We start from the raw sequence: 24,719 nt of genomic DNA, 5'->3' as shown, positions 1-24,719 counted from the left end.
AACCTCCTTCATTTTGCTATGTCAGTGACAGTGTTTTCTGTCTTCTTTGTCCTTGTAGATTAATACCATTATAGCTTTACTGTGAACAATCTGCCATTTTTAATCAGAACTGTATCTTTTTGAGGGTGCCTGGCTGGCTCAATCTGTTAAGCATTCAACTCTTGATATCAAGCTCAGATCATGATCTCATGGTTTGAGAGTTCTAGCCCCACAACAGGCTCTGGGCTGGTGGTGCAGAGCCTGCTTGGGATTCTGTCTCTCCTTCTCTCTGCCCTTCCCCTGCTTGTGTGTATACATGTGCGCGCGCTCTCTCTCTCTCTCTCTCTCAAAATAAATAAATAAACTTTAAAAAAAAAGGAACTCTGTCTTTTTTGTTTCTGTGTTTTTAAATAATTCTTCACATGTTTAATTTTTAGCTAGCATGATTTTACATTAAGATAATAAGATATTTAATTACCTATTCTGTTATTGTTGAACATTTAGCTGAACTCTAGTGGGTTTTTTCTTCTTTTTTTTGGTCATTTTAAGTAAATATCTATAAACCCCATTTCAAAATCATTTGCATTATCTTTCTATTTAGTTTTTTATAACCAGAAGGCTTTGTGCAACCCATTTGATCCTGCTCCCTCACTTTACAGATGAGGAATGTGAGTTATCCCATGGTCAGACAATTCCTAAGTGGCATAGCTAGGCCTTGCACCCAGGCATTCTGGCTTAGCATCCGTGCTCTTGACCATTGCACTCTGCATCTCCATGGAATTAACCCTTAATAACTAGCAAGGTCGAACATTTTTCTATATGACGATGTGTTAACTAATGCCTTGTTTCCCTTTAGTTTGTAGTCTTTCATCTGGAAAATTTGGGACATTACTTAGTGGCTCATGGGATACCACTGCTAAAGTGTGGCTGAATGACAAGTGCATGATGACCTTACAGGTACAGTAGTAGTTCTGTGTGAATGTTCTAGATAATAATTAAATATGATCATTCTGTGGCAACTTAATTTAATTCCCATTTAACTCACAGGGTCATACAGCCGCAGTATGGGCAGTAAAGATCTTACCTGAACAGGGCTTAATGTTAACTGGATCAGCAGACAAGACTATTAAGCTGTGGAAAGCTGGAAGATGCGAGAGGACTTTTTCAGGTAAGATCGGAGTAGACAACTTTTATAATAAATCTCTTCATATTCACTCAGATGGTGTTTTCTCAAAAGTTTAGAAGCTTGAAAATGGTATTCAAAAACCATCAGTCTATAGTATAGAACATTGGGGTAAATGTAACTTTCTGACAATGTTTAAAATCTTTTTAAAAGATATAATGAAACTTCTCATAAAACATCCAGATGTGGACTAATACATGGCCACTTGAACTTATAACATGGTTTGCAATTGTTTTTGGCTGTCATTTTAACAAGTTTAGCCTGAAACTTCCAAGCATAAGCCTGGTGACTTGATGGTGGCTCAGTATTGTTAACTTTATATATGGAGGAAAGCATCATGAGTATTTTATGAATACTGAAGTACATTATTTAGTAATAACAAATTTAAATGTATATTGTGGTTTTAGGGGGGTAGTCTTTTTGAACCTTACCTATTAAATAGCTCCTACACTGAGGCATGTGCTAATGCTACTATTGATGATTTATTTGTGGAGCACTTAAATTATTTTTAAGTTGCGTTCATTTAAGTAATATCTACATCTAGCATGGGACTTCAACTCCTGACCCACAATCCAGAGTCATATGCTGTTTGTCTGACTGAGCCAGCCAGGCACCCCTTTGGTATAAATTTTTATGTTGTTTTTCTTCTCTTTTATTTTCTCTTTTGAAGTTGATCACTACTCCGGATAATACTGCAAGAAGTCCCTTCATGAAGATAAAACTATTTGTAGATGGACGAGTTATAACTAAGCATCCCTATGTTACATACAATATATGTTATCAAGTTGTCATTAATCCTTGATAGCTAATCTAAATCAGCAAATACTGAGCATGGGAAATTTTTTAAGTTTTTGTTTATTTGAGAGAGAGCAGGTACATGTGCACTTGAGGGAGGGAAGAAAGAGAGAGAGAGAGAGAGAGAGAGGGGAAGAGAGAGAGAATTCCAAGCAGGCTCCATGCTGTCAGCTCAGAGCCCAATGCGGAGTTCAATCACACAAACCATAGATCGTGACCTGAGCCAAAATCAAGAGGAGGTTGCTTAGGCAACTGAGCCACTCAGGCACCCCAAGCATGGGAAATTCTTTGATTCCTGATCTCCTTTATTAGCGAATATTCTGTCCTTGAAAAAGAATGTAGTATCTTCTGTACTTCCTCAAGTAATATTGAAAGAAATTGAATTTTATGAAGGTTTAAAAAACATTTTACATCCTTTGATTAATGGAATATAGATGTTTTTCCAAGTACATAATTAAAAATATAATATAAGAAGTTTATTCCATAAAATCTTGCCTTTAAAAAACAAATCATTGGGGCGCCTGGGTGGCGCAGTCGGTTGAGCGTCCGACTTCAGCCAGGTCACGATCTCACGGTCCGTGAGTTCGAGCCCCGCGTCAGGCTCTGGGCTGATGGCTCAGAGCCTGGAGCCTGTTTCCGATTCTGTGTCTCCCTCTCTCTATGTCCCTCCCCTGTTCATGCTTTGTCTCTCTCTGTCCCAAAAATAAATAAACGTTGAAAAAAAAAAATAAAAAAAAAAAAATCATTGAGGGGCGCCTGGGTGGCTCAGTCGGTTGAGTGTCTGACTTCAGCTCAGGTCATGATCTCGCGGTCCGTGAGTTCGAGCCCCGCGTCAGGCTCTGGGCTGATGGCTCAGAGCCTGGAGCCTGCTTCTGATTCTGTGTCTCCCTCTCTCTCTGCCCCTCCCCCGCTCATGCTCTGTCTCTCTCTCTCTCTCTGTCAAAAATAAATAAAACATTAAAAAAATTTAAAAAAAAAATCATTGAGACACCTTTGTGGCTCAGTCAGTTGAGTATCCAACTCTTGATTTCAGCTCACAACCTGAATAAATAAAAATGAAAAATCAATCATTAATATTTACTGTATAATTTCAATGCCTGCATTTGTATATATTATGAACTGTTTCTATTGACAAAGCAGGGATGTTTGGTTTTATATTTGTTTTTTGGTTAAATCAGAGGGGAGAAGTTAGGATTTGTTGAATCAAAACAACTAGGATTATGAGGCAGGAAACATGAATTTTGTAGCTTTTCCATTAGTTGTGTGGTCCCAGATAAATTAATCTCTCTCAGCATATTCTAAAGTTTACTTTTTATGATGGTTTTTATTTCAAATTCTTAAATAACTGATCTTTTATAATTTAACTTCTCTTCATTTTTTTTTTTCTTGTTGTTTTGGGATTTTATTTTTATTTTTAAAGATTTTATTTTTTATTTTTTAAAATTTAGATCCAAATTAGTTAGCGTATAGTGCAACAATGATTTCAGGAGTAGATTCCTTAGTGCCCCTTACCCATTTAGCCCATCCCCCCTCCCACAACCCCTCCAGTAACCCTCAGTTTGTTCTCCATATTTATGAGTCTCTTCTGTTTTGTCCCCCTCCCTGTTTTTATATTCTTTTTGTTTCCCTTTCCTTATGTTCATCTGTTTTGTCTCTTGAAGTCCTCATATGAGTGAAGTCATATGATTTGTGTCTTTCTCTGACTAATTTCACTTAGCATAATACCCTCCAGTTCCATCCATGTAGTTGCAAATGGCAAGATTTCATTCTTTTTGATTGCTGAGTAATACTCCATTGTATATATACCACATTTTCTTTATCCATTCATCCATCGATGGACATTTGGGCTCTTTACATACTTTGGCTATTGTGGATAGTGCTGCTATAAACATGGGGTGCATGTGTCCCTTCAAAACAGTGCACCTGTATCCCGTGGATAAATCCCTAGTAGTGCAATTGCTGGGTCATAAGATAGTTCTATTTTTAGTTTTTTGAGGAACCTCCATACTGTTTTCCAGAGTGGCTACACCAGCTTGCATTCCCATTAACTTCTCTTAATTTTTTTAGTACTTTATAAATACTAGTCGCAGTTTTATGTGGTAAGAAATTTAGAGGCCATAACTTTTTGTCATATTTGAATATTTTATATGCTATGATGCTTACCAATTATTGTTATTGGGGATGAAAAATTGAAAATGAATTGCCAGATAAAAATGAAGAAGTGTTGGGATTAGAATCTTATTTCTGGAGAGTTGAGAAAATAATTTGGTGAAGATAGTGTAAAATAACTTCCGAAGACCGGTAATAAAAAATATTGCCAAATCTGAAATACAAAGTTTGGTTACCAGGCTTTTCTACAGAAAAAAAATGAATTGCTCTGCCTTGCAAATCAGTTATTACTATTCACTGATATATTTTATTTATTTGTTTATTTATTTAGGGAGGACACAAGTGAGCCAGGGACAGAGAGAGAGAGAAGTGGGGCTCATGTTTTACATGAAGCAGGGCTTATGCTCACCTGAAGCGGGGCTCAAGCTCATCTGAAGGGGGTCTTGAGCTCACCCAATTTGGGACTCAAACTGTGAGGTCGTGACCTGAGCTGAAGTCAGGTGCTTAACAACTGAGCCACCCAGGCACCCTGATGTGTTTTATAATGTTAGTTAAATACATAGATCCATCAGTCAAATCATCCATCTTATTGGTTCATATTATTTTTCTTTTCATATAGGGCATGAAGACTGTGTACGAGGTTTAGCAATTTTGAGTGAAACAGAATTTCTTTCCTGTGCAAATGATGCTAGTATTAGAAGGTGGCAAATCACTGGCGAGTGTCTTGAAGTATATTATGGACACACCAACTATATTTATAGCATATCTGTTTTTCCAAATTGTAAAGGTAAGATTAGCATATATCATGTATTTAAAATTCTGTATTGAACCTTGTTCCATCCCATTCTTGAGGTGGGGGTAGGAGGGCTCATTACTGAAATCAGTTTACTAACTGTACTTGAATAATTTAGTAGCTATGTTTCGTAAGGATCTTCTTGTAAAGGAAGAAATTGTGTGATCATCTTTATATCAATTCACACTTGATGGTTAATGTCAAATAGTTTTGGGTATTTGAGGAAACACTTTGTATAATTTATTGGTGCAAAGTGCATAATATGTAAGGTGTGAAATGTAGAAAATATGATTTTTGAAGTTTTTGTGGTATAAGTAACAAATAAATAAAATGTAAAACTATAATTTTAAAATATTTTGGGTTTAAAAAAGTCATTATGCCTCCCTAGAAAGGTGATATTTATAAATGTACTTAATTTTATTTGTTCAAACTAGTTTTTCCTATATTCATTGATTTTAGATTTTGTGACAACGGCAGAAGACAGATCTCTGAGAATCTGGAAACGTGGGGAATGTGCCCAGACAATCCGACTTCCAGCTCAGTCTATATGGTGCTGCTGTGTTCTAGCCAATGGTGACATTGTGGTTGGTGCGAGGTATTTATATTCTAGTCAGTCAATATCATGTGTCTAGGCCTTTGGTAGGTGTTAAGAGTGCACTGAGATAAGCCATAAGGAACTTTAGGTGAATTGGGAGACATTTCAGTACATTTCTGTACTGAAAAAACAGCATTAGGCATAAGAGCTTTTATACATTAATGGTACATGATACAGTACAAAAGTATTGCTCTGCCAGTTGTGCAGTCAAGAACGTCGAATGCAAAAGAAACTGGAGAAGGTAGAGATTAGTGTGGGAAACCTTTATGAAGAAGAGGAAATTTGAATTGAATGTTGAAAAATAATGAGAAAGAAGGTAAATGAGAATTTCTGTCAAAAAAAAAAAAACAACAGTGTAAGTAAAGGTGTGGCAGGACCAGGAAAGTGATTTGTGTGGCAGATGAAGGAAAGTGGTGGAAGACTCATGCTAGGGAATAGTGGGGGATACTGGTAAGGTGGTAAAGGCAGTAGGGTGGAGCATAACCGTGGACAGCCTTGAATGCCAGGTATCTTTTAGAGTCTGTGCTTGGAGTAAAGGGTTGTAGCTACTGAAGTGACATGAATAGAGCATAACCTGTGAATTATTAACTATGTAGGTTGGATTTAACTAGTGGTGATGGCAGGAAAGCAACTTGGAAAGCAGTTCCGGTAGTAGGGGTGTGATGTTATGAAATACTGTCCCCACGGTGCCAATGGACAAGAGGCCAAAATATTAGATATTGCAAAGGAAAGATTGTCAAAAGGAGGATAAAAGAAAACTGTAAAGCTTCAAGCTTTTGGTGATTGCATTAATATAAATGGGGAAAGTGGGAGAATTGGTTAGGTGCAGAAGATGATGACCTCAGTTTTAGATTTCTGAGGTCTGAGTGGTGATGAACCACCCTCGAGCCGGTGGATCTAGCATGGAAGGCAGAAAAGAAAGAAAAGAAAACCTCTAAGGGGTGGTGGGTCTAATAAAGCGGAGGTAGTTTACATTTTGGCTGGGTCAAGGGTTGATTTGTTGATTTAATTATTTTCCCCCTAAGCATATTTAAAGTTAAAGAAAATAAACAATTTGAAAGGGTAAAGTTCCTGTCAGTCAAAGGTTACATAAGAAACAAAGTTCTCTGTAGAACGGGGCAGGATTAGTGCATTTGAAGGTGGCCAACTTGCCTCTTACCCAAGAATTTAGAAATGGTGGAAGTGAAGTCATGTGCCAAGACTAGAGGTTGGGATTGCCATCTAGTCTAAGGTGAGGCTTTTTTTTCTTGAGTGGGATTACATTGCTGGTTAAGGGCATAGGAAACACAGATTGTGTTTCCCAAATGAACAGATACTGAGCATCTGCTATTTTCTAAGCTTTCTGTTGGTTATTTGAGCCCTTTGTAAATAAAATAACCCACTACCCTTCTTTATACTCTTGTATCTATGTAATATTGACTTAAATTGTATGTTATAGCTCCAGATTTTTATGGTGGTAAATATCTAACTTGGAATTCAAAATTGTGTTAGGTACATATTTCTCTGTCTTTTCTCAGTGACTTTTCCCTTAAATAATCTTTTTCTACCCTATAGATGGCTTTAGAAAGCAGCATAGGATAGTGTGTGAAGTCAGCAGAGTGCTCTCTCTACTCAGCCATAAATAGATAGTAATGTTTCTCATATTCACAAATACAGATTATTTTTGCTTTGGATCATTCAGGTGGGATAATGTTAATACAATATGGCAGTGACTTCAGATCACTTTGTTTTTCCTTATAGTGATGGTATTATTAGAGTGTTTACGGAATCAGAGGATCGGACAGCAAGTGCTGAGGAAATCAAGGCTTTTGAAAAAGAACTCTCTCAGGCAACCATTGATTCTAAAACCGGTGATTTGGGGGACATTAATGCTGAGCAGCTTCCTGGGAGGGAACATCTGAATGAACCTGGTAAATATTTCAGTGTATATAGTAGTAAAAAATACTACCCTGTTTGCCTTTGGGAATAATTAGAATGATAAGAAAAACAAGTTTGTTTTGCTAGTCATTAAGTGTTATTCTCATTGCCAGATAGGGATTTTTTAGAACTTTTACACTTAACCACTATGAGAAACCATATTCTTGCTTCTTTCTGTGTCACATTTTGAGCTTAACTCCTTAAAGAAGAATCTTCGTTTTTGTTTTAAATCCATCTCCTGATATCTAGCTCGTATATAATAGGTACACAAAAGTCACTTCTTTAATACCTTTTGGTTGATTGGGTTCCCTGAGACACACTGTATAGACTAAAAATAAAAATGAGTTCAAAGAAAGCGGTGTCTCCTTAATGAGTTGGGGATCATTTGAGTTTAAACCAGAGGACAGTAGTTATTTCAAATGAAATCTTGTGTTTGATATATCCCTGATCCATTATATCATTGGTTCTTAGAACCTGGTACATGGACCCCTGGGAATATTGAGATTCCTTCAGGATGTCCTTAAGGTCCAACTAATTTAATAATACTAAGCTGTTATTTGACTTTTCCACTATGTTAACATGGTCTGTGTTAACTTATGGTCCAAAAGCAATTCTGGGTAAAACAAACAAACAAACAAACAAACACAGGCTTCTTAGTACACAAATCAAGGCAGTGACACCAGACTGTTCTGGTAGTTATTGTGCTCTTCACTGGCATGCAGTTGTAGTTAAAAAAAAAATGAAAACCATTTGCCCATAAGAATGTGCTTGAGGAAGCATTAACAATTAATTTACTACCTCTCGAGCCTTTATTACATGTCTGTTTTAATATTCTGGTTGACAAAATGTCAACACATAAAGTACTCCCGAGTACCATGGTGTCTCTGGGATAAGTACAAACATTCATTTGCATTGCGGGCTGAACTTTTCATGGAGTGCCATATTTATTCATAGAAGAAGTACCTATGGTTATTTAAGCTTGGGTTTAGGCAAGACTTTTTTTGAAAATTAGCAAAATGACCATGTCACTTTAAGGAAAACAGCTGACAGTATTTATTGCCAAAGATGAAATTCAAAACTCTCAAATGAATATTGAAATTTTGGAAAATTTGTATTTATTACCAGGAGCTTGTAAGATAGATCCGTGCATTTTAGTATTTAATAGAGCCTGAAAAATGCATTGATGGTTGCAGATTCTAAATTGTAACCTTTAAAGACCTACTACTTTGTAGAATATTCACATTTTTCTGAAAAAGCTGTTAAACTAGTCTTTTCTTTTTCAACTATGTTATCTGTGTAAGGTTGGATTTTCTTTATATACTTCAAATAGAACAACAGATTACAACAGATTGAATGCAGAGGCAGGTATGGTAATCCAGCTGTCTTCTATTAAGAGAGACAATAAAGAGATTTATAAATACAAACAATGTCAGTCTTCTCAGTAGGTTTCTAAAGCTATTCTTATTTTTCATATTATTTATTCAATATGTAATAGATCTATTATTGTTTTCCATTAACTGAATTTTTTTTACTCTTTATTTTTAATTTCAAATCCAATAAGTCAATTCATATAACCTGCATTAAAAAAAGTTCTTTGGGCTTCTGAGTAACTTTCATGACTATTATAAGGAGATCTTAAAATCAAAAGTTTGAGAACTAATGTATCGTATTGTCATGTTTTTAATATTCTTACAATTCTTTGCAAAAATGTAGTCTTTTTGTCACTGTGTACACACACACACACACACACACACACATATTCAGTAAGTATTTCCTAAGTGCCCAATGTGTGCCAGGCATTGTTCTAAGCTTTGGGGAATACAGCAAATATAAAAGGTTACAAATACCTCTGTTCTTACAAATTTATACTCTATAGGAGACACATAATTAAAAAGTAAATAAGTAAATATATAAGTATGTCAGATAGTGATAAGTACTATGGGAAACAAAGCAGGAGTTGGGTGTTTTGTAATTTTAAATACAGTGTTCAGGAAATATATAATATTTGGTATAGCATTTGTTGCTATTATAGATAAACTAAAATCTCACTGACTTAATACAAGAGTTTATTTGTTGCACATTCAAAGTTCACTTGATGACACGGTATATTAGGTATGTTTGGGGAATTTTTATCTGTTTCTGGGGTTTGTTTTATTTTAGAGAGTGTGCACATGAGCAGAGGAGAGGAGCAGAGGGGAAAGAGAGAATCTTAAGTAGCCTCCACACTCTGTGGGAACCCAATGCAGGACTTGATCCCATGACCCTGGGATCGTGACCTGAGCCGAAATCAAGAGTTGGTTGCTCAACCAACTGAGCCACCCACACACCCCATCTTGAGCATGTTTGTAGAGCAGTTTTTCTCCTTGTGGTCATTTGGGGATGGAAACCACCATCACCATGTAGCTTCCAAGGGCTTCTTGGGTAGAGACATTCAGCCATCAGACAGGATAAAAGGGGAGGTTAGAGGAAGATTGACTAGGGCTAGAACTGGCACATAGCACACCCATTCAGATTCCACAGACCATTTCTCAGTAAGTGGCATCTAGACACTGCACCTGGCTGTAGCCACAGCTACATCTCTACCCTATGGAGTAGGATTGTGAATCTCTGGAGGACAGCTGCCTATTTCTGCCACTGAAGGCTTTGCTGAGAATGTGATGTTCAAGTAAAGTTCTTAAGGAGGCAAGGGAGTAAATCTTGCCAACATCTGTGTGAAGAGTGTCATGGGCAGAATTAACAGCCAGTGTAAAGACTCCAGGGCTAAAGTCCGGAGATGGGTTGAGGGGAGAAGTGCAAAGTGAAGACAGAGGGGATGATATATTTGGCCTTGTACACTACTTCAAGGACTTAGGCCTTGATCAAGAGAGATGGGAAGTCATTGAAAGGTCTCGAACAGAGGAGTGTCAGGGACACTTTAACCTTTGAAAGAATTTTTATGGTTACTGGATTGAATATAGACTGTAGGGAGCCCCAGGGCAGGAGTAGAAGGCCATTAAATCAGTCCAGCCGAGAAACTGTGGTGGCTTGTAGCATTGGGTAGCAATGGAGATAGAATAGATAGTTTTTTTGACCTTTTTTGAAGATGGAACCGATAGAGGGGCACCTGGTTGGCTCAGACAGTTAAGCATCCAACATCAGCTCAGGCAGTCATCAGGCAAACCATTAGTGGGTTCGAGCCCTGTGTCGGGCTCTGTGCTGACAGACAGCTCAGAGCCTGGAGACTGCTTCAGATTCTGTGTCCCGCTCTCTTTGGCCCTCCCCTGCTTGTGCTCTGTCTCTCTGTCTTTCAAAAATAAATGAATGTTAAAAAGCTAAAAAAAAAAAAAAAAAAAAGACAGAACTGATAGAATTTGCTAAGGGTTTGGCCATGGGATTCAGAGAAAGATGAATCAGACTCTTCTATACTTTTTGGCCTGAGCAGCTGGAAAAATGGAGAGTCGTTTATTAAAATGAAAGTGTTGTCAGAAAATAGTAATAAAACTTATTTTTAGTGGGCCAGCTACTTTCTAATGGAAATACACCTTTTTTTCTTTCCTTTATTTAATAAAGGTTACTTTTAACCATTATTGTCTCTTGAGACACTTTCCAGTAGAGTAACTTTTTTTTTTTTTTTAGTGTTTGTTTATATTTTGAGAGAGTGCACACATGAGTGGGGGAGGGGCAGAGAGAAAGGAAGAGAGAATCCCATGCAGGCTCTGTGCTGTCAGTGCAGAGCCTGACATGGGGCTCAAACTCACGAACCATGAGATCTTGATCTGAGGAGCAAAACCAAATCCCAGATGCTTAACTGATGGAGCCTTTTAATAAAATTTCCAGTTAAACCAAATACATAAAGTTAAGATTTTTTAATCTGTGTCTTTCATTTTTACTCTGCTTTTCTACTTTTGATTCTTAACATTTTTATTTTAAGGTACTAGAGAAGGACAGACTCGTCTAATCAAAGATGGGGAGAAAGTCGAAGCCTATCAGTGGAGTGTTAGCGAAGGGAGGTGGATAAAAATTGGCGATGTTGTTGGCTCATCTGGTGCTAATCAGCAAACATCTGGAAAAGTTTTATATGAAGGAAAAGTACGTCAATTTCTACTTTCTAATTACCATTATCTTAAAGCATTAGACAAAGGTTTTCTTTTCCCTTTTCCCCATGCTAATACAATTTTCTTTGGGGAGGCTTCTCTCTTTTCCCTGCCTTGAAATTGACTTTTAAAAAATCTTTTTCCGTATTTGATACATTAGACACTATTTGTCTTTTGGTACTTACTGTGTGTAAACTGTTCCCAACCCTTTTGGATTAGGAGCTTCTGTGCCACCTTCCAGCCAATGCTTTCTGCCTCGTTATATTTAACTTGGCAGGACATGAGGGCCCCTGTGTGGCAGTGCTTATAACGCCAGCATGTTTTGCTGAGTGGGGCATGGTAACAGCTAATACTTCTGGCCTTGAGACCAACCATTTGGAAACCTTCCTTTGGCCTTAGAATTTATGTGTAGTTGTAATACATTCCCCTCCTCCATCCCCAGTGAAATACTGACCTTGCAGCATATGCAGATGGTTGCTATCAATCATCACATGCCAAGTGGAAGATTGTAACATTGCACTTTGGAGAAAGTTTAAGGATTATAATTTTATTATAAAATGTTTATATAAATATATTTGTTATAAATAAATATAATATTTATTATAACTTTATAAAATAAAGGACACATAAGATCTGTGATATATATGCCATTAATATGAACAGATAAGTTAGTAATCATTTATCTCCTTTTTGTATTCCTGTTGAAGGAGTTTGATTATGTTTTCTCAATTGATGTCAATGAAGGTGGACCATCGTATAAATTGCCATATAACGTCAGTGATGATCCTTGGTTAACTGCATACAACTTCTTACAGAAGAATGATTTGAATCCCATGTTTTTGGATCAAGTGGCTAAATTTATTATTGATAACACGAAAGGTCAAACCTTAGGACTTGGGAACACCAGTTTTTCAGATCCTTTTACAGGTAAGTTTATGGTTTATATTAAGTCTTCTGTACTTAATTCATTGGTTAATTTTTTTTAAGTGTATTTAAACATCTGTTATCATAAGCTGTTTAAATTAAAACGAAGATCCAAGATCTATAGCAGGTTTTTACTTTAAATCATATTTTAAACCTCAAATTATATAGTAATTCTGTGTTTATAGAAACAATTCTATTTTGCTCACTTTCAAAAATATAGCCACACTGTAACTAAATAAAATTATGAAACTTCAGTCATTTGAAATGAAAATAAACCTGGAAGTTCCCTTATATAGTGACTCTTTTTAAAAATACCTGTTTTGGTGAACCTTAGTAAATAGAATTTTTTTTTTCCACACAAGGCTAAATTGTTTAGTTGGGCATAAATCTAGGACTGAACTATGGGTAGTTTTTTGTTTTGTGGGTTTTTTTTTTAATGTTTGTTTGTTTGTTTATTTATTTATTTATTTATTTTTGTTTGTTTATTTTTATTTTTGAGAGAGAAAGACAGAGCATGAGCAGGGGAGAGGCAGAGAGAGAGAGAGGGAGACACAGAATCCAAAGCAGCCTCCAGGCTCTGAGCTGTCAGCACAGCCTGACATGGGGATTGAACCCATGGACCACAAGATCATGATCTGAGCTGAAGTTGGATGCTTAACCAACTGAGCCACCCAGGCACCCCTATTTATTTATTTTTGAAAGAGAGAGTAAGCAAGGTAGGGACAGAGAAAGAGAGAGAGACAGAATCCCAAACAGGCTCCATGGTGTCAGCACAGAGCCTGACATGGGGCTCGAACTCACAAACCATGAGATCGTGATCTGAGCTGAAACCAAAGTCAGTCACCTAACTGACTGACCCACCTAGGCGCCGCTGAACTGTGGGTAGTTTTAGTTTACATGTGATTTGTATTCCACATGTTGATTTTTAAGTCGGTTGTTCATAACATAGTATACAGTATCTAAAATGTTATAAATGATATTAGGTTCTCAGACCAGTCCATAAATGATAATCCTAGTAGTATTAGTCTGAGTCCTGATTCATAGGAAATGGATTATAATACTAATTATACTCACCTTAGTTTTGGGTCCCAGGAACTGAGACCATGGTACAGGAGACAATAAAATGCTTCCTTTTTTCTTAGGTACAAGGGCCAGCTCTAAATAAAATTCTGAAATTAGCACTTTATTGTTAATGTTTTCCTGTTGTCATTTTTCATGTGCTAGTGCTCTTGTTTTATAAAGATTCCATATCCCTTCCTGCACTAAGACCTTATGTAGATCTTTTTTTCTTCTTTCACATACTTGATGCTCCTAAACTATCTCCTCTCCTTCTCGTTCTTTTGCCCACTCACCTAATAAAGCGAATGTCAACCTGCATGTTCACTTAAACAGAATTATCAGACTGACTTGCTACTGAATCTAAATAATGTAACCCCTCCCAGTAGTTGCACTTGACAGGAAAAAAAAACCTGTGTTTATTATCTGGGTATTCTGTTGGTGGAATTTCAGACTGTAGTACAAAAGACTGAACACATAATTATAGTCCTGTGTAAGCTGTTTTGTGGAGCAGAAGGCAGAAATTAGAGCAGCTGGCTCCATTTGGAAATCTTAATAACTGTGGCTTTTTTTGCTCTTCTGAAACTATAAGCATCTTTTTATATATATCTTTCACATATACCTTTTTGTAGATGCCTCTGATTAGTTTCCTAGAGATACTAACAAAACATACACTCACACACACCACACATTTGTAAAAGTGTAAGTGGAAATCTCTTTCCTTTGTGTCACTCATCACCTTTCAGTTCTCTTCTCCAGTAGGTTGTAAGCTTCAGTAGATACAAGCAATCTTACTCTCTGCTGGATCCCCAAAACTGAGTGCGCTATTTGACACATGAGTTAATGAACTCAGGGGTTCTTTAAAAGATCACCATTTGATGACTGTGGTTCTGTTAGCAACAGGAACAGTGGGAATTCTAGTGAATTTGTATAGGAACAGCAACTGATTATATGTGTATATTATTTAGGTTAGAGACCACCTGTAATTTCTCATTTTATATTTGAATTTTTAGTGATTTTAATATTTAAGTGCACAAGCTAAAATATAATACAGCAATAAAGACAAAACTTGGAGAATCACTGAAATGTTAATTTCTTAGTAGTCTTTTCCTACTGTAAGAGTTCTAATTTCTGTTATTCTGTCATGTGATGGCTTTGCTCTTTTGTTTTTTCTCCAAGCTTAGAGTCCTCTAATGTAAGCACTGTGCCGTTTTTGAGATTCAAAATTCTGGCTTGGAGAGCCTGAGTGGCTCAGTCGATTAAGCGTCCGACTTCAGCTCAGGTCATGATCTCACAGTTTATGAGTTCGAGCCCTGCATTGGGCTCTGTGCTAACAGCTCAGAGCCTTCATGAAGCCTTCTTCGGATTGTGCATCTCTCTGTCTCTCTGTCTCTCTCTCTCTCTGCCCCTCCCCTGCTCACACTCTGTCTCTCTCAAAAACGAATAAACGTTAAGTTTTTTTTTTTTTTTTTAAATTCTGGTATACTTCAGCTTTTCCTTTGTTTGCATGCACAGGTGGTGGTCGGTATGTTCCAGGGTCTTCATCAGGATCTGCTAACACGCTGCCTGCGGCAGATCCTTTTACAGGTGGGATGCAGTTTCAATAAGTACATCTTTTTTCACTTACTGTGTAACATTTTGCATTGTATGGCTTTACATTTTGGAGATATCATCCAATTATTAATAATTCCCTTATCTATATTTCTAATTTTGATGGATCTCCTTTTCTTTAACTTCTAATTTTTGCCTTTTCCTGGAGTATTTTGTAGTTTTCCTCATGACTTTTAAATAGCATATTATTAGAACTCATCGTTTTCTCCAGTGGTCCTTCCTGCAAGGAGAGCAAGAGTCAGTAAGGGCATAGGTTTTAGAGTCAGATAGACCTTGGTTCAAAATCTGGCTCTACCACTTACTTGCTATGAGAAGTTGGCAAGTTGCTTAACCTGTCTGAGCCTATTTTTTTTATCTGTGAAATTAGATAATAGGGGAACCCACCAACCAAGACACAGCATGATTGCTATTACTGGCGAGATCCTACCGATCACAAGCCAAGAAGGAGCCATGTGAGTCCCTGATATTGGATGGAGCGGTGCAGTCAAGAAGTCTGTCTGGGCCTATTTTGCCTTAGCAAATGAAGGAGACAGTCCACCCAGCTACCCAGGATTAGTCTTCTAATCTGTTATTAATGGCCTTCGTGATGCCCTGGAAGTGTTGGTGTATCTCTTCAAAGTGACTTTATTTACCAAGGTATGCATGCCTCAGCATCAACACTACTGGGAAAATAATTGCCAAACTTGGACTTAAGTGCAGCTGAAGAAGTCTCTGTTTTCAGAACAGCTTTTGATATATTTTATGAAGCTGTGGTTGGATCTTCAGCCAGAGTTCCTGGACAATAGACCAAATTTGGGAAGAGATCCTTGGCATTTATGGTATCCACTGGCCTTGCCAAGATACAGTCCTGTCTAAACCATAAATTGGAGCAGCACACAACCTTTGGTCACTGTCATGAATTTGTGAATCGCTGTCAGTGAGCTTCTTCTCTCCAGTGAATGAATTGGTGGCCCAGTTGCACGTAGCTGCACCCTGTGCATTGATAACCAATATACTGCACTAACCACCTATCAAGATCAAGCTAAATGTTGTGATGGCACAGTGGCTGTTAAGGAAATCTTTGATGACATAATGCAATTTGAAAAAGTAGTAACGATCTGAAGCGTAGATAAGATGATGACTTATTCAGACATAGTGATGCCCTAAAACTTAGAACATCATAGTTCCCGGATCTCATTAGCAGCTTTTTCTTGGAACAGAAAGAACATACCAAGCTTCGAACAATACCAACAAAATCAAGAGAATTCCTGGGGCCATCATAGCTGGAGTATGTCTCACTGTTGCATAATGTCAGTAACTCAGAAGATGCAGTGATTATGGAAATATGCAAGATAGCATACTAAACATCCAAGACAATTATGGAATTAGGATAACTGAACCACACTATTATAAAAAATAGATAACCATATTGAGATGTTAGGGAAATGAAATGGTATGGTACATGTAAAGTGTTTAGCAGAATGCCTGGACTGTATTTAAGCCCTCGGTAGATTTTAGTATACATTCCTCCAATTTTGCCAGTAGCACTGGGGCCAAGAGTTTTCCCCGTCTAGCTTATGACTTAAGGTCAGTGTTGATTCTCTTTTTTTTTTTCCCCCTTATTTATGTGGTTCCCAAACTTCTAATGTCAATTAGAATCATCTGGGATGCTTGTTTAAAGTATCAAAAGGTCCTTCACACAGAGATATTCTGATATACTAGATTGGTGAGGAGGTTAAAAATACTCATGCCCTGATCCCTCACCCATGGATTCTGATTAAATGTTCTTTGCTGTGGTTTGCTATTAAGTAATTTCAAAAGCTCCCTGTCAGTTTCTACAGTGAAGCCAGTTTGGAGAACCACTAGGCTGTTATGGGTGGACCCTGAAAATCTACATATTGAATAGGTGACTCCTTCAGGTTGTTGGAGAACCACATTTAGAAAAGTGTAGGATTGGGATGCCTGGGTGGCTCAGTCAGTTAAGCGTCTAACTCGTGATTTTGGCTCAGGTCATGATCTCAGGGTTGTGAAATTGAGCCCTGTGTTGGGCTCCACAGTGGATGTGGAGTCTGCTTGAGATTCTCTCACTCTCCCTCTACCCCCGCCCCCTACTTGCATACTCTCTCTCTCTCTCTAAAAATAAATGAATAATAATAATAATAACAAGTGTAGATTTACTTTGCCTCATAATTAATGCCTTGGGCAAGTTATTTAGCCTTTTTGTAAAATATTGTTAATAATAATAGTATCTAATTAATATTTAAATGCATATATAAACATAAGATGCTTAGCATGCTAGCTAGCATATTAGTAAAAACTCAAAGCCTCTTATTCTGTGTTCTTCATTATTTTAATTAATCTATTTACATCTGCAGTTTTTGTTTTTCATTTTTTGTTTTGTTTGCTTTTCTGTATGTATTACACCCATTGTACCAACTCCTAGATACTAAAGTTGGAGGGGTTAGAACAGTAGCTTATCTTTATTCATCCTATAAAGGCTGACCCAGGACTCTGAACATCTTCAAATCCTGCTGATTCTTTCTCTACATTTGTTTCTCATGTTCCTTTCTTTGTATTTTCAATGAGACATCTACAAGTAGGATCTCAGATGTGCGACAGAGCTATTTTCATACCATCTCTAAATCTTATATAATCTGTTTTTTGCTTATGTGCTAGTTAATCCTCTGTCTCTATTTCAGTAGGATAGTGTTCACATTTATTTTTTTTTCTTATTTTTGTTTTTTTAAGATTTTCTTTTTGAGTAATCTCTACATCCAATGTGGGGCTCAAATTTACAACCCAAGATCAAGAGTTGCATGCTCTACCAACTGAGCCAGCCAGGTGCCCCACGTTCACATTTCATTATGGAAACCTTGTAATTTCTTCTCTCCAATCCACTAATGCTTTTTCACTTCATTAGCTTCTGTAATTATAATGTATAAGGCATCTAATGTTTACTTTGTAACTTGAGAATTTTAAGTCTCACAATTATTGGCACCAACTATATATCAGGTACTGTTCTCAACATTTTTCTGTATTAAATTTACAGCCCATTTATTATATATATAAAGATACCATTCTGGGGTGCCTGGGTAGCTCAGTCGGTTAAGAGTCAGACTTTGGCTCAGGTCATGATCTCATGGTCCATGAGTTCAAGCCCTGCATCGGGCTCTGTGCTGACAGCTCAGAGTGTGGAGCCTGCTTCAAATTCTGTGTCTCCCTCTCTGCCCCTCCCCCACGCAAGCTCTGTCTCTCTTTCTCTCTCTCAAAAAAATAAACATTAAAAAATTTAAAAAGAAAGTGGCACCTGGGTGGCTCAATTGGTTGAGCGTCCAACTTCAGCTCAGGTCATGATCTCACAGTCTGTGAGTTCGAGCCCCGCATCAGGCTCTGTGCTGACAGCTCAGAGCCTGGAGCCTGCTTCAGATTCTGTGTCTCCCTCTCTCTCTGATCCTCCCCCGTTCATGCTCTCTCTGTCTCAAAAATAAATAAACATTAAAAAAAAAATTTTTAAAAGATGCCATTCTAAGGTGTGACTCCTAATGACAGTAAGTTATCGTGTGTAGAGAGCAACATTTTGAACTTTATAATTTGCAGTTACCTTTGCTTACTAGATGTATTAATTGCATTTTAGGCAGTGGTCGTTATGTGCCAGGGTCTGCCACTATGGGGACTACCATGGCTGGAGCTGATCCATTTACAGGTACATACTTTTCATTTCCTTTTCTTCTTCCCCTTTGTTGCTAGAGAACTTTTCATATAGTAGATCAAGACCAAACTTCTTGACCTGGCTTTTAGAGCGTTCTCAGAATTGTGTCATAGTGCATATTTAACTCACGTAGGAAACTTTAAAAAAGTACTTCAACCTCATCCCCAGAGATGTTCACTTGGTCTGTTACTGCTGTGCGTTGGGGCCTTGGCAAGGGTAGTTTTATAATCTTATAATGTGATTCTAATGTGTGGCCAGGATTGAAAACTGCTATTCTGCTCTTATAGGTTGGGTTTTCTCACTACCCTTATAAAAACTGAGCTTATTCCTCTCTGTCCTTTGTTTGTTCTTAATGTATTGAGAATTTTAGTCACTATGCTAAATATTATTCTGCTTAACAGGACTTACAAAACAAATCTGATTTTGTGATTTAGGCCTATGCTATTTGGCCTTCTCCTAAGCAATTAATTTTTCTTTTTATTCTTAGTATCTAGCCCAGAGTCTGACACATCTTACTTGTTCATCATTGTTGAATATAGGCAGACCTGCTTTCCTTTGTAAGGGCTGCTAGCAAAATGCAGAACTAAATTGTAAACCGCTTGCAAGTTTGACAGCTCTCTTTGACATATATTTTCCCCTACTTGTTATTTTCTACAAGAAAATAATATATGTATGACACATATGTTCTTGACCATAATAAAATGTATACTTATAAACCCGGCACTCTACTTAAGAACTAACTTGGTATATGATTTTTGTAAACTATTTTTTCATTGCAAAAGTAACACTGGCTGGTAGTTTTGAAGTAGATCATAGTGGACGAGAATGCTTCAATTCAGATCTCAATTTCACTACTTTCTACCTGTTTTACTATGAGCCAATTACTCTGTTTCTGTGCCTCTGTTTTTCTCATTTGTAAAGTTGAAGTAATATCTACCTCTTGGAGTTGTTAAGAGCTTAAAATGACAATATATGTAAATCACTTTATACAGAATAAATGCTTAGTAATTGTCAGCTGTACCTATTGCATTATAAAAGAGTCTAAAGTTAACAGTGCTGGGTGGCTCAGTTAAGTGTCCGACTCTTGATTTCGGCTCAGGTCATGATCCCAGGGTCATGAGATCGAGCCCCATGTTGGGCTCCATGCTAAGTGTGGAGCCTGCTTGAGATTCTGTCTCTTTCCCCCTCTGCTCTTCTTTGCGCATGCTCTCTCTCTCTTTAAAAAAAAAAAAAAAATTAAAAAAAACTTTTAAAGTATGAGAGATGTAGAGAATATGAAATGGAGAGGCTTTGTTTTACATTTAAGCTCCCATTCCAGAAACTAAAATTTATTATATCAACAAATATAAATAGTATATAAAATCTTACAATTTTTCTTTCTTTTTTCTGAAGTGCTTGTTTTATTGCATGCACTGAATAGTTATGTATCTCAATAATTGTAAAAACAAAGTCATAGAGTTAGAAAAAAATCTCATTTTTGATTATTCTTTATGTTTTTCATCATCGTTTGTTCTGTGAATAGGCAATAGTGCCTACCGATCAGGTGCATCTAAGACGGTGAATATTTATTTCCCTAAAAAAGAGGCTGTCACTTTTGACCAGGCAAACCCTACACAAATATTAGGTAAGTGCATTTTAATTAAAAAGTTTTTTCACATATCCATGGACTTCTGTGTAGTGCAGTCAAGGCTGTTCTCCTCACATGAGCTAGGAACCGGGTGCTTACGTGATAGAGACTTCTGTTATTACACAACTGTGTCTACTACAAATACGCAGTCTCATAATGGACGCTTAATACTTGCAAGATGCCTTATACAAATATGAGGTTAATGCTTTATGATGCTTTTATTGATAAAAAAAACTAAAGGGGAAATCTAAATCCCATCTCCTAAGCTCTTAATGTTTTCAGGAAAAGAAAGTAATGAAAATGAATGAGTAAAGCACTTAAAAATAAAGATTATGCCTTTAAAAAATTAGTGGCCTTTAGAAATCATAATAAAAGGCTGTTCAGATTGCCCATTAAAAATGAAACTGCCAGCTGACTCAAAATAAAATGGCAGGTGGCTTTGGACTAAATACTACTAGCTCTGTTTGCCATTACTACCTCATGAGAATTAATTGAGATAAGATAACATATACATCTCAGTATAAGATATGGGTGTTTTGATCAGAATTAACTTTCATACTATCTGTATAAAAATCATTAGTAAGTACTTTCTTACTTATTTTGAACAATACACATTCTCTTCCTTTTGCATCCCTTAAATAAACTGTTTTCAATATTCTGTTAGTGTTAAAATTTTTAATGCCAAAGGAAAGTTAAAGAGGTCAAGTTTCCAGTTATGATTGATAAAAATCTGTATATTTGGACAATTTAAGCTTTTTGTGATGGGAACTTGAGCTTTTTTATTCTTTATAAGATTTTTGATGGGATGCCTGGCTGGCTCAGTTGGTAGAACATGAGACTCTTGATCCCATGGTGATGAGTTCAAGCCCTCTGTTGGGAATAGAAATTACCGAAAAAGAAAAAAAAAAAAAAGATTCTTGAGGAAGCAGTGTTGGATGACTCAAAGTAGCATTAGTGATGACAAGGATGCTAATATTGAAGATGCAGGAAAAGGGCTTAAAAAAATTGTTTCATGAAATGTAAATATGGTGACAAAAGGCAGTATTTGCATTAAATAGGTTTTTAAAGTAATGTCAAATATGCATATGGAACTTAGTCAATAAATTAAATATTATACACAGACATTTAACTTCAGTTATTTCATTGACAATCATAGAAGTAACATAAGTTGGCCAAAAGTTGTTATAAATTTTTCTTTGAGAATATAGAGGATTGACTTATAGTTGGTTATAAGGATGATACTGCTTTGAAAGCCAAAATGATTACAAGTATCTACTTTAAAACTCACTTGAAGCAGAAAGCCTCATAAGATCTTAGAAAATAATAAGTAAAATAAAAATCACCACAGTAACCTTTCATTTTTCTATAATGGGCTCAACTTAAAAATACTCCCAGGCCTTACCCTTATTTGACGGTCTTTGATAATTGCCATGAAAAGTCTCACCTCCCCATGGTGTGTGGTAGAATTCTCTTTTTGCAAATTTTGGCACTTTTGTATTACATCTGGCTAATTACAGTTAGAGAATTTTCAAAGTCTGGGTTTGTGTTCTAGGTAAACTCAAGGAACTTAATGGAGCTGCATCTGAAGAGAAGAAGTTAACGGAGGATGACTTGATACTTCTTGAAAAGATACTGTCTCTAATATGTAATAATTCTTCAGAAAAACCCACAGCCCAGCAACTTCAGATTCTGTGGAAAGCTATTTACTGGCCTGAAGGTATGGAAACAGTCTTTAAAATGTAATTAGAGGGGTGCCTGGGTGGCTCAGCCAGTTAAGCCTCCAACTTTGGCTCAGCTCATGATCTCACGGTCCGTGGGCTCGAGACCTGCATCGGGCTCTGTGCTGACAGCTCAGAGCCTGCAGCCTAAGATGCTGTGTCTGCCTCTCTCTCTGTTCCTCCCCCGCTCACGCTCTGTCTCTGTCTCTCAAAAATGAACAAAAAAGCACTAAAAACATTTTTTTAAGTGTAATTAGAAAACAAAGTATGTCTGTTCATTTCTGTCAGTATTACTGGTGTTTCCAGATTGAGTAAAAGTTACCCTGGGTACTTGTTATTCACATTGTGAGAAACTTCACAAAAAGTACTCACCACACCCCTGTAATTCATAGTCTTGATTTGTCACATGCCTTATGAGAATCTGAAAGGAACGGCATGTACCATGGCATGTACCATTTCGTATACTATTTCAGAGCATCTGTGGATCCCGGCAAGCCATCCAAGAGATGTTTTGTGACCTATTAACCCCAGGCTACAAACCTTTGCTATAATTTTGTTTTAACTCACTTAATACCTTTTAAATTCCAAAAGTGTCCTCTCCCTTATTATTTTTTCATGCTGTTGATTAGAGAAGAAAAATAATTTGTCCCACAAAATATCCATATTTTGGATTTGGGGGCCACTTAATGTGTTCCACTATCTCCATAGTTCCTGCTAGACATAATTAGATCCTGGTTCAATAGATTTTTTTTTTTTAAGTGAATATCCTTTATAAATGATGCCACATACTATCTTTATATCATAGGGCATATAATTTCTGGATTCCTTATTTTTAGTGATGTTAAGAAGATTATTGAGTGGCTACATTCAGATGGTGTCTGCCCAGTCTTTTGAATGTAAAGCTCTCCACCAATCTGTAAGCATGCTATTAGCATTTGTCAACTGGAATTCTGTAAAAAGCTTTTCTTCTTCAACTCTTTGGTCTTGTAGGATTTTTTAAAGCATCCTACATGACACGATTCATTCCACAAGGATATATTGAGTACTCCATATGTGTCAGGCTGTTTGATAGCCCATTTAAATTATTTTTAAAGTGTACACGATCTCATAGCAATAAATCCAGTCCCTATAAAAATGAAAAATCAGTTAACACAAGTTTTAGAAATATATATATTACATAAAGCACGCACATGGCTTTTAACATTTTCTAAAATGAGCATGTGTTAATGAAATAAGATTCTGAAAATTGAGTAACAGTCAGGAATTTTCTGGGGTTTTATAAACATTAATGAATTTTTCTTTTTAACAGATATTGTCTTTCCTGCACTTGACATTCTTCGGTTGTCAATTAAACATCCCAGCGTGAACGAGAACTTCTGCAACGAAAAGGAAGGGGCTCAGTTCAGCAGTCATCTTATCAGTCTTCTGAACCCTAAAGGAAAGCCGGCAAACCAGCTGCTTGCTCTGAGGACTTTTTGCAATTGTTTTGTTGGCCAGGCAGGACAAAAGCTCATGATGTCCCAAAGGGAATCTCTAATGTCACATGCAATAGAACTGAAATCAGGGAGCAATAAGAACATTCACATTGCTCTGGCTACATTGACCCTGAACTATTCTGTTTGTTTTCATAAAGACCATAACATTGAAGGGAAAGCTCAGTGCTTGTCAGTAATTAGCACAGTCTTGGAAGTTGTACAAGACCTCGAAGCCACTTTTAGACTCCTTGTGGCTCTTGGGACACTTATCAGTGACGATTTAAATGCTGTACAGTTAGCCAAGTCTTTAGGTGTTGATTCTCAAATAAAAAAGTATGCCTCAGTATCAGAACCAGCTAAAGTAAGTGAATGCTGTAGACTTATCCTAAATTTACTGTAACAATGGGGACGGGAACTGAGATTTTAAATTGATTAGTGGTTTTTTCCCTCACATTTTACATGACTGATTACAGATGTTAAAAAAAAAAAAAAAGGATGCTGTGGAATAAGTAGAATTTCAGATCTTGTAAAGTGGGGGAGGGTAAGAGGAGACAAAGAAGAAATAAAATTTTTGCACTGATGAACTGTGAGATTTTCCTGTGTGATGTGGGTAAGTTTTCAGGAGTTTAGAAACAAATTAAGAATGAGCTAAAATCAACAACAATGCAACTATTACAGTGGCATAATGTACATACCTCTGCTGCATGAAAGAAGATAAGAGCTTTTATTTATATAATTTACTCTTGCTACTTATATAATACCCCCAAACTGTTTTACTTGTTGGTGATTGTCTTTTATTTAATTTCTTCTCTACTCACTTCCATTGCTGATTCTTTCAACAACCCCAATACAAAGTACGTTATAATTTTCAAAAATTAAGTTCTAAATTATTCCATATATCCAAAAGATATGATTTCTTCATTTAAGTTACTTGTAAATAGAAATTGTATTTGTTTGATGGCTTATTTTTTATTTTGAGACAAACAGAGTATGAGCGGGAGGAGGGGCAGAGAGAGGAGACAGAGTCCCAAGCAGGCTCCATCTCACAAACCACAAGATCACGACCTGAGCCAAAATCAAGAGTTGGACGCTTCACCTACTGAGCCACCCAGGCACCCTGATGGTTCATTTTTACATGAAGGAAAAGCAACCTACTAAGCTGTGTTAGGTTGTGTA

The 24,719-nt window shown here is 36.8% G+C and overlaps 1 protein-coding gene across 1 annotated transcript in view; it reads left to right on the top strand.

Annotated features, from left to right (window-relative positions):
- PLAA (phospholipase A2 activating protein) overlaps positions 1–24,123 on the top strand; it is a 40,063-nt gene extending 15,940 nt beyond the window's left edge. The window contains exons 3-14 of the mRNA XM_049622903.1: positions 836–936; positions 1,027–1,147; positions 4,686–4,853; positions 5,319–5,454; positions 7,195–7,364; positions 11,282–11,439; positions 12,152–12,371; positions 14,940–15,011; positions 18,649–18,717; positions 20,246–20,347; positions 21,903–22,067; positions 23,378–24,123. Coding sequence (XP_049478860.1) covers positions 836–936; positions 1,027–1,147; positions 4,686–4,853; positions 5,319–5,454; positions 7,195–7,364; positions 11,282–11,439; positions 12,152–12,371; positions 14,940–15,011; positions 18,649–18,717; positions 20,246–20,347; positions 21,903–22,067; positions 23,378–23,943 — 2,048 coding nt within the window. The 3' untranslated portion in view covers positions 23,944–24,123. The remainder of the gene's footprint in view (positions 1–835; positions 937–1,026; positions 1,148–4,685; positions 4,854–5,318; positions 5,455–7,194; positions 7,365–11,281; positions 11,440–12,151; positions 12,372–14,939; positions 15,012–18,648; positions 18,718–20,245; positions 20,348–21,902; positions 22,068–23,377) is intronic.
- Positions 24,124–24,719: the final 596 nt, after the last annotated feature.

The sequence above is a fragment of the Panthera uncia genome, chromosome D4, assembly GCF_023721935.1.
Source record: "Panthera uncia isolate 11264 chromosome D4, Puncia_PCG_1.0, whole genome shotgun sequence".
In the NCBI taxonomy this organism is placed as follows: Eukaryota; Metazoa; Chordata; class Mammalia; order Carnivora; family Felidae; genus Panthera; species Panthera uncia.
Note: the sequence above shows the minus strand (reverse complement) of the source record. Positions and strands in the feature narration are given on the sequence as shown.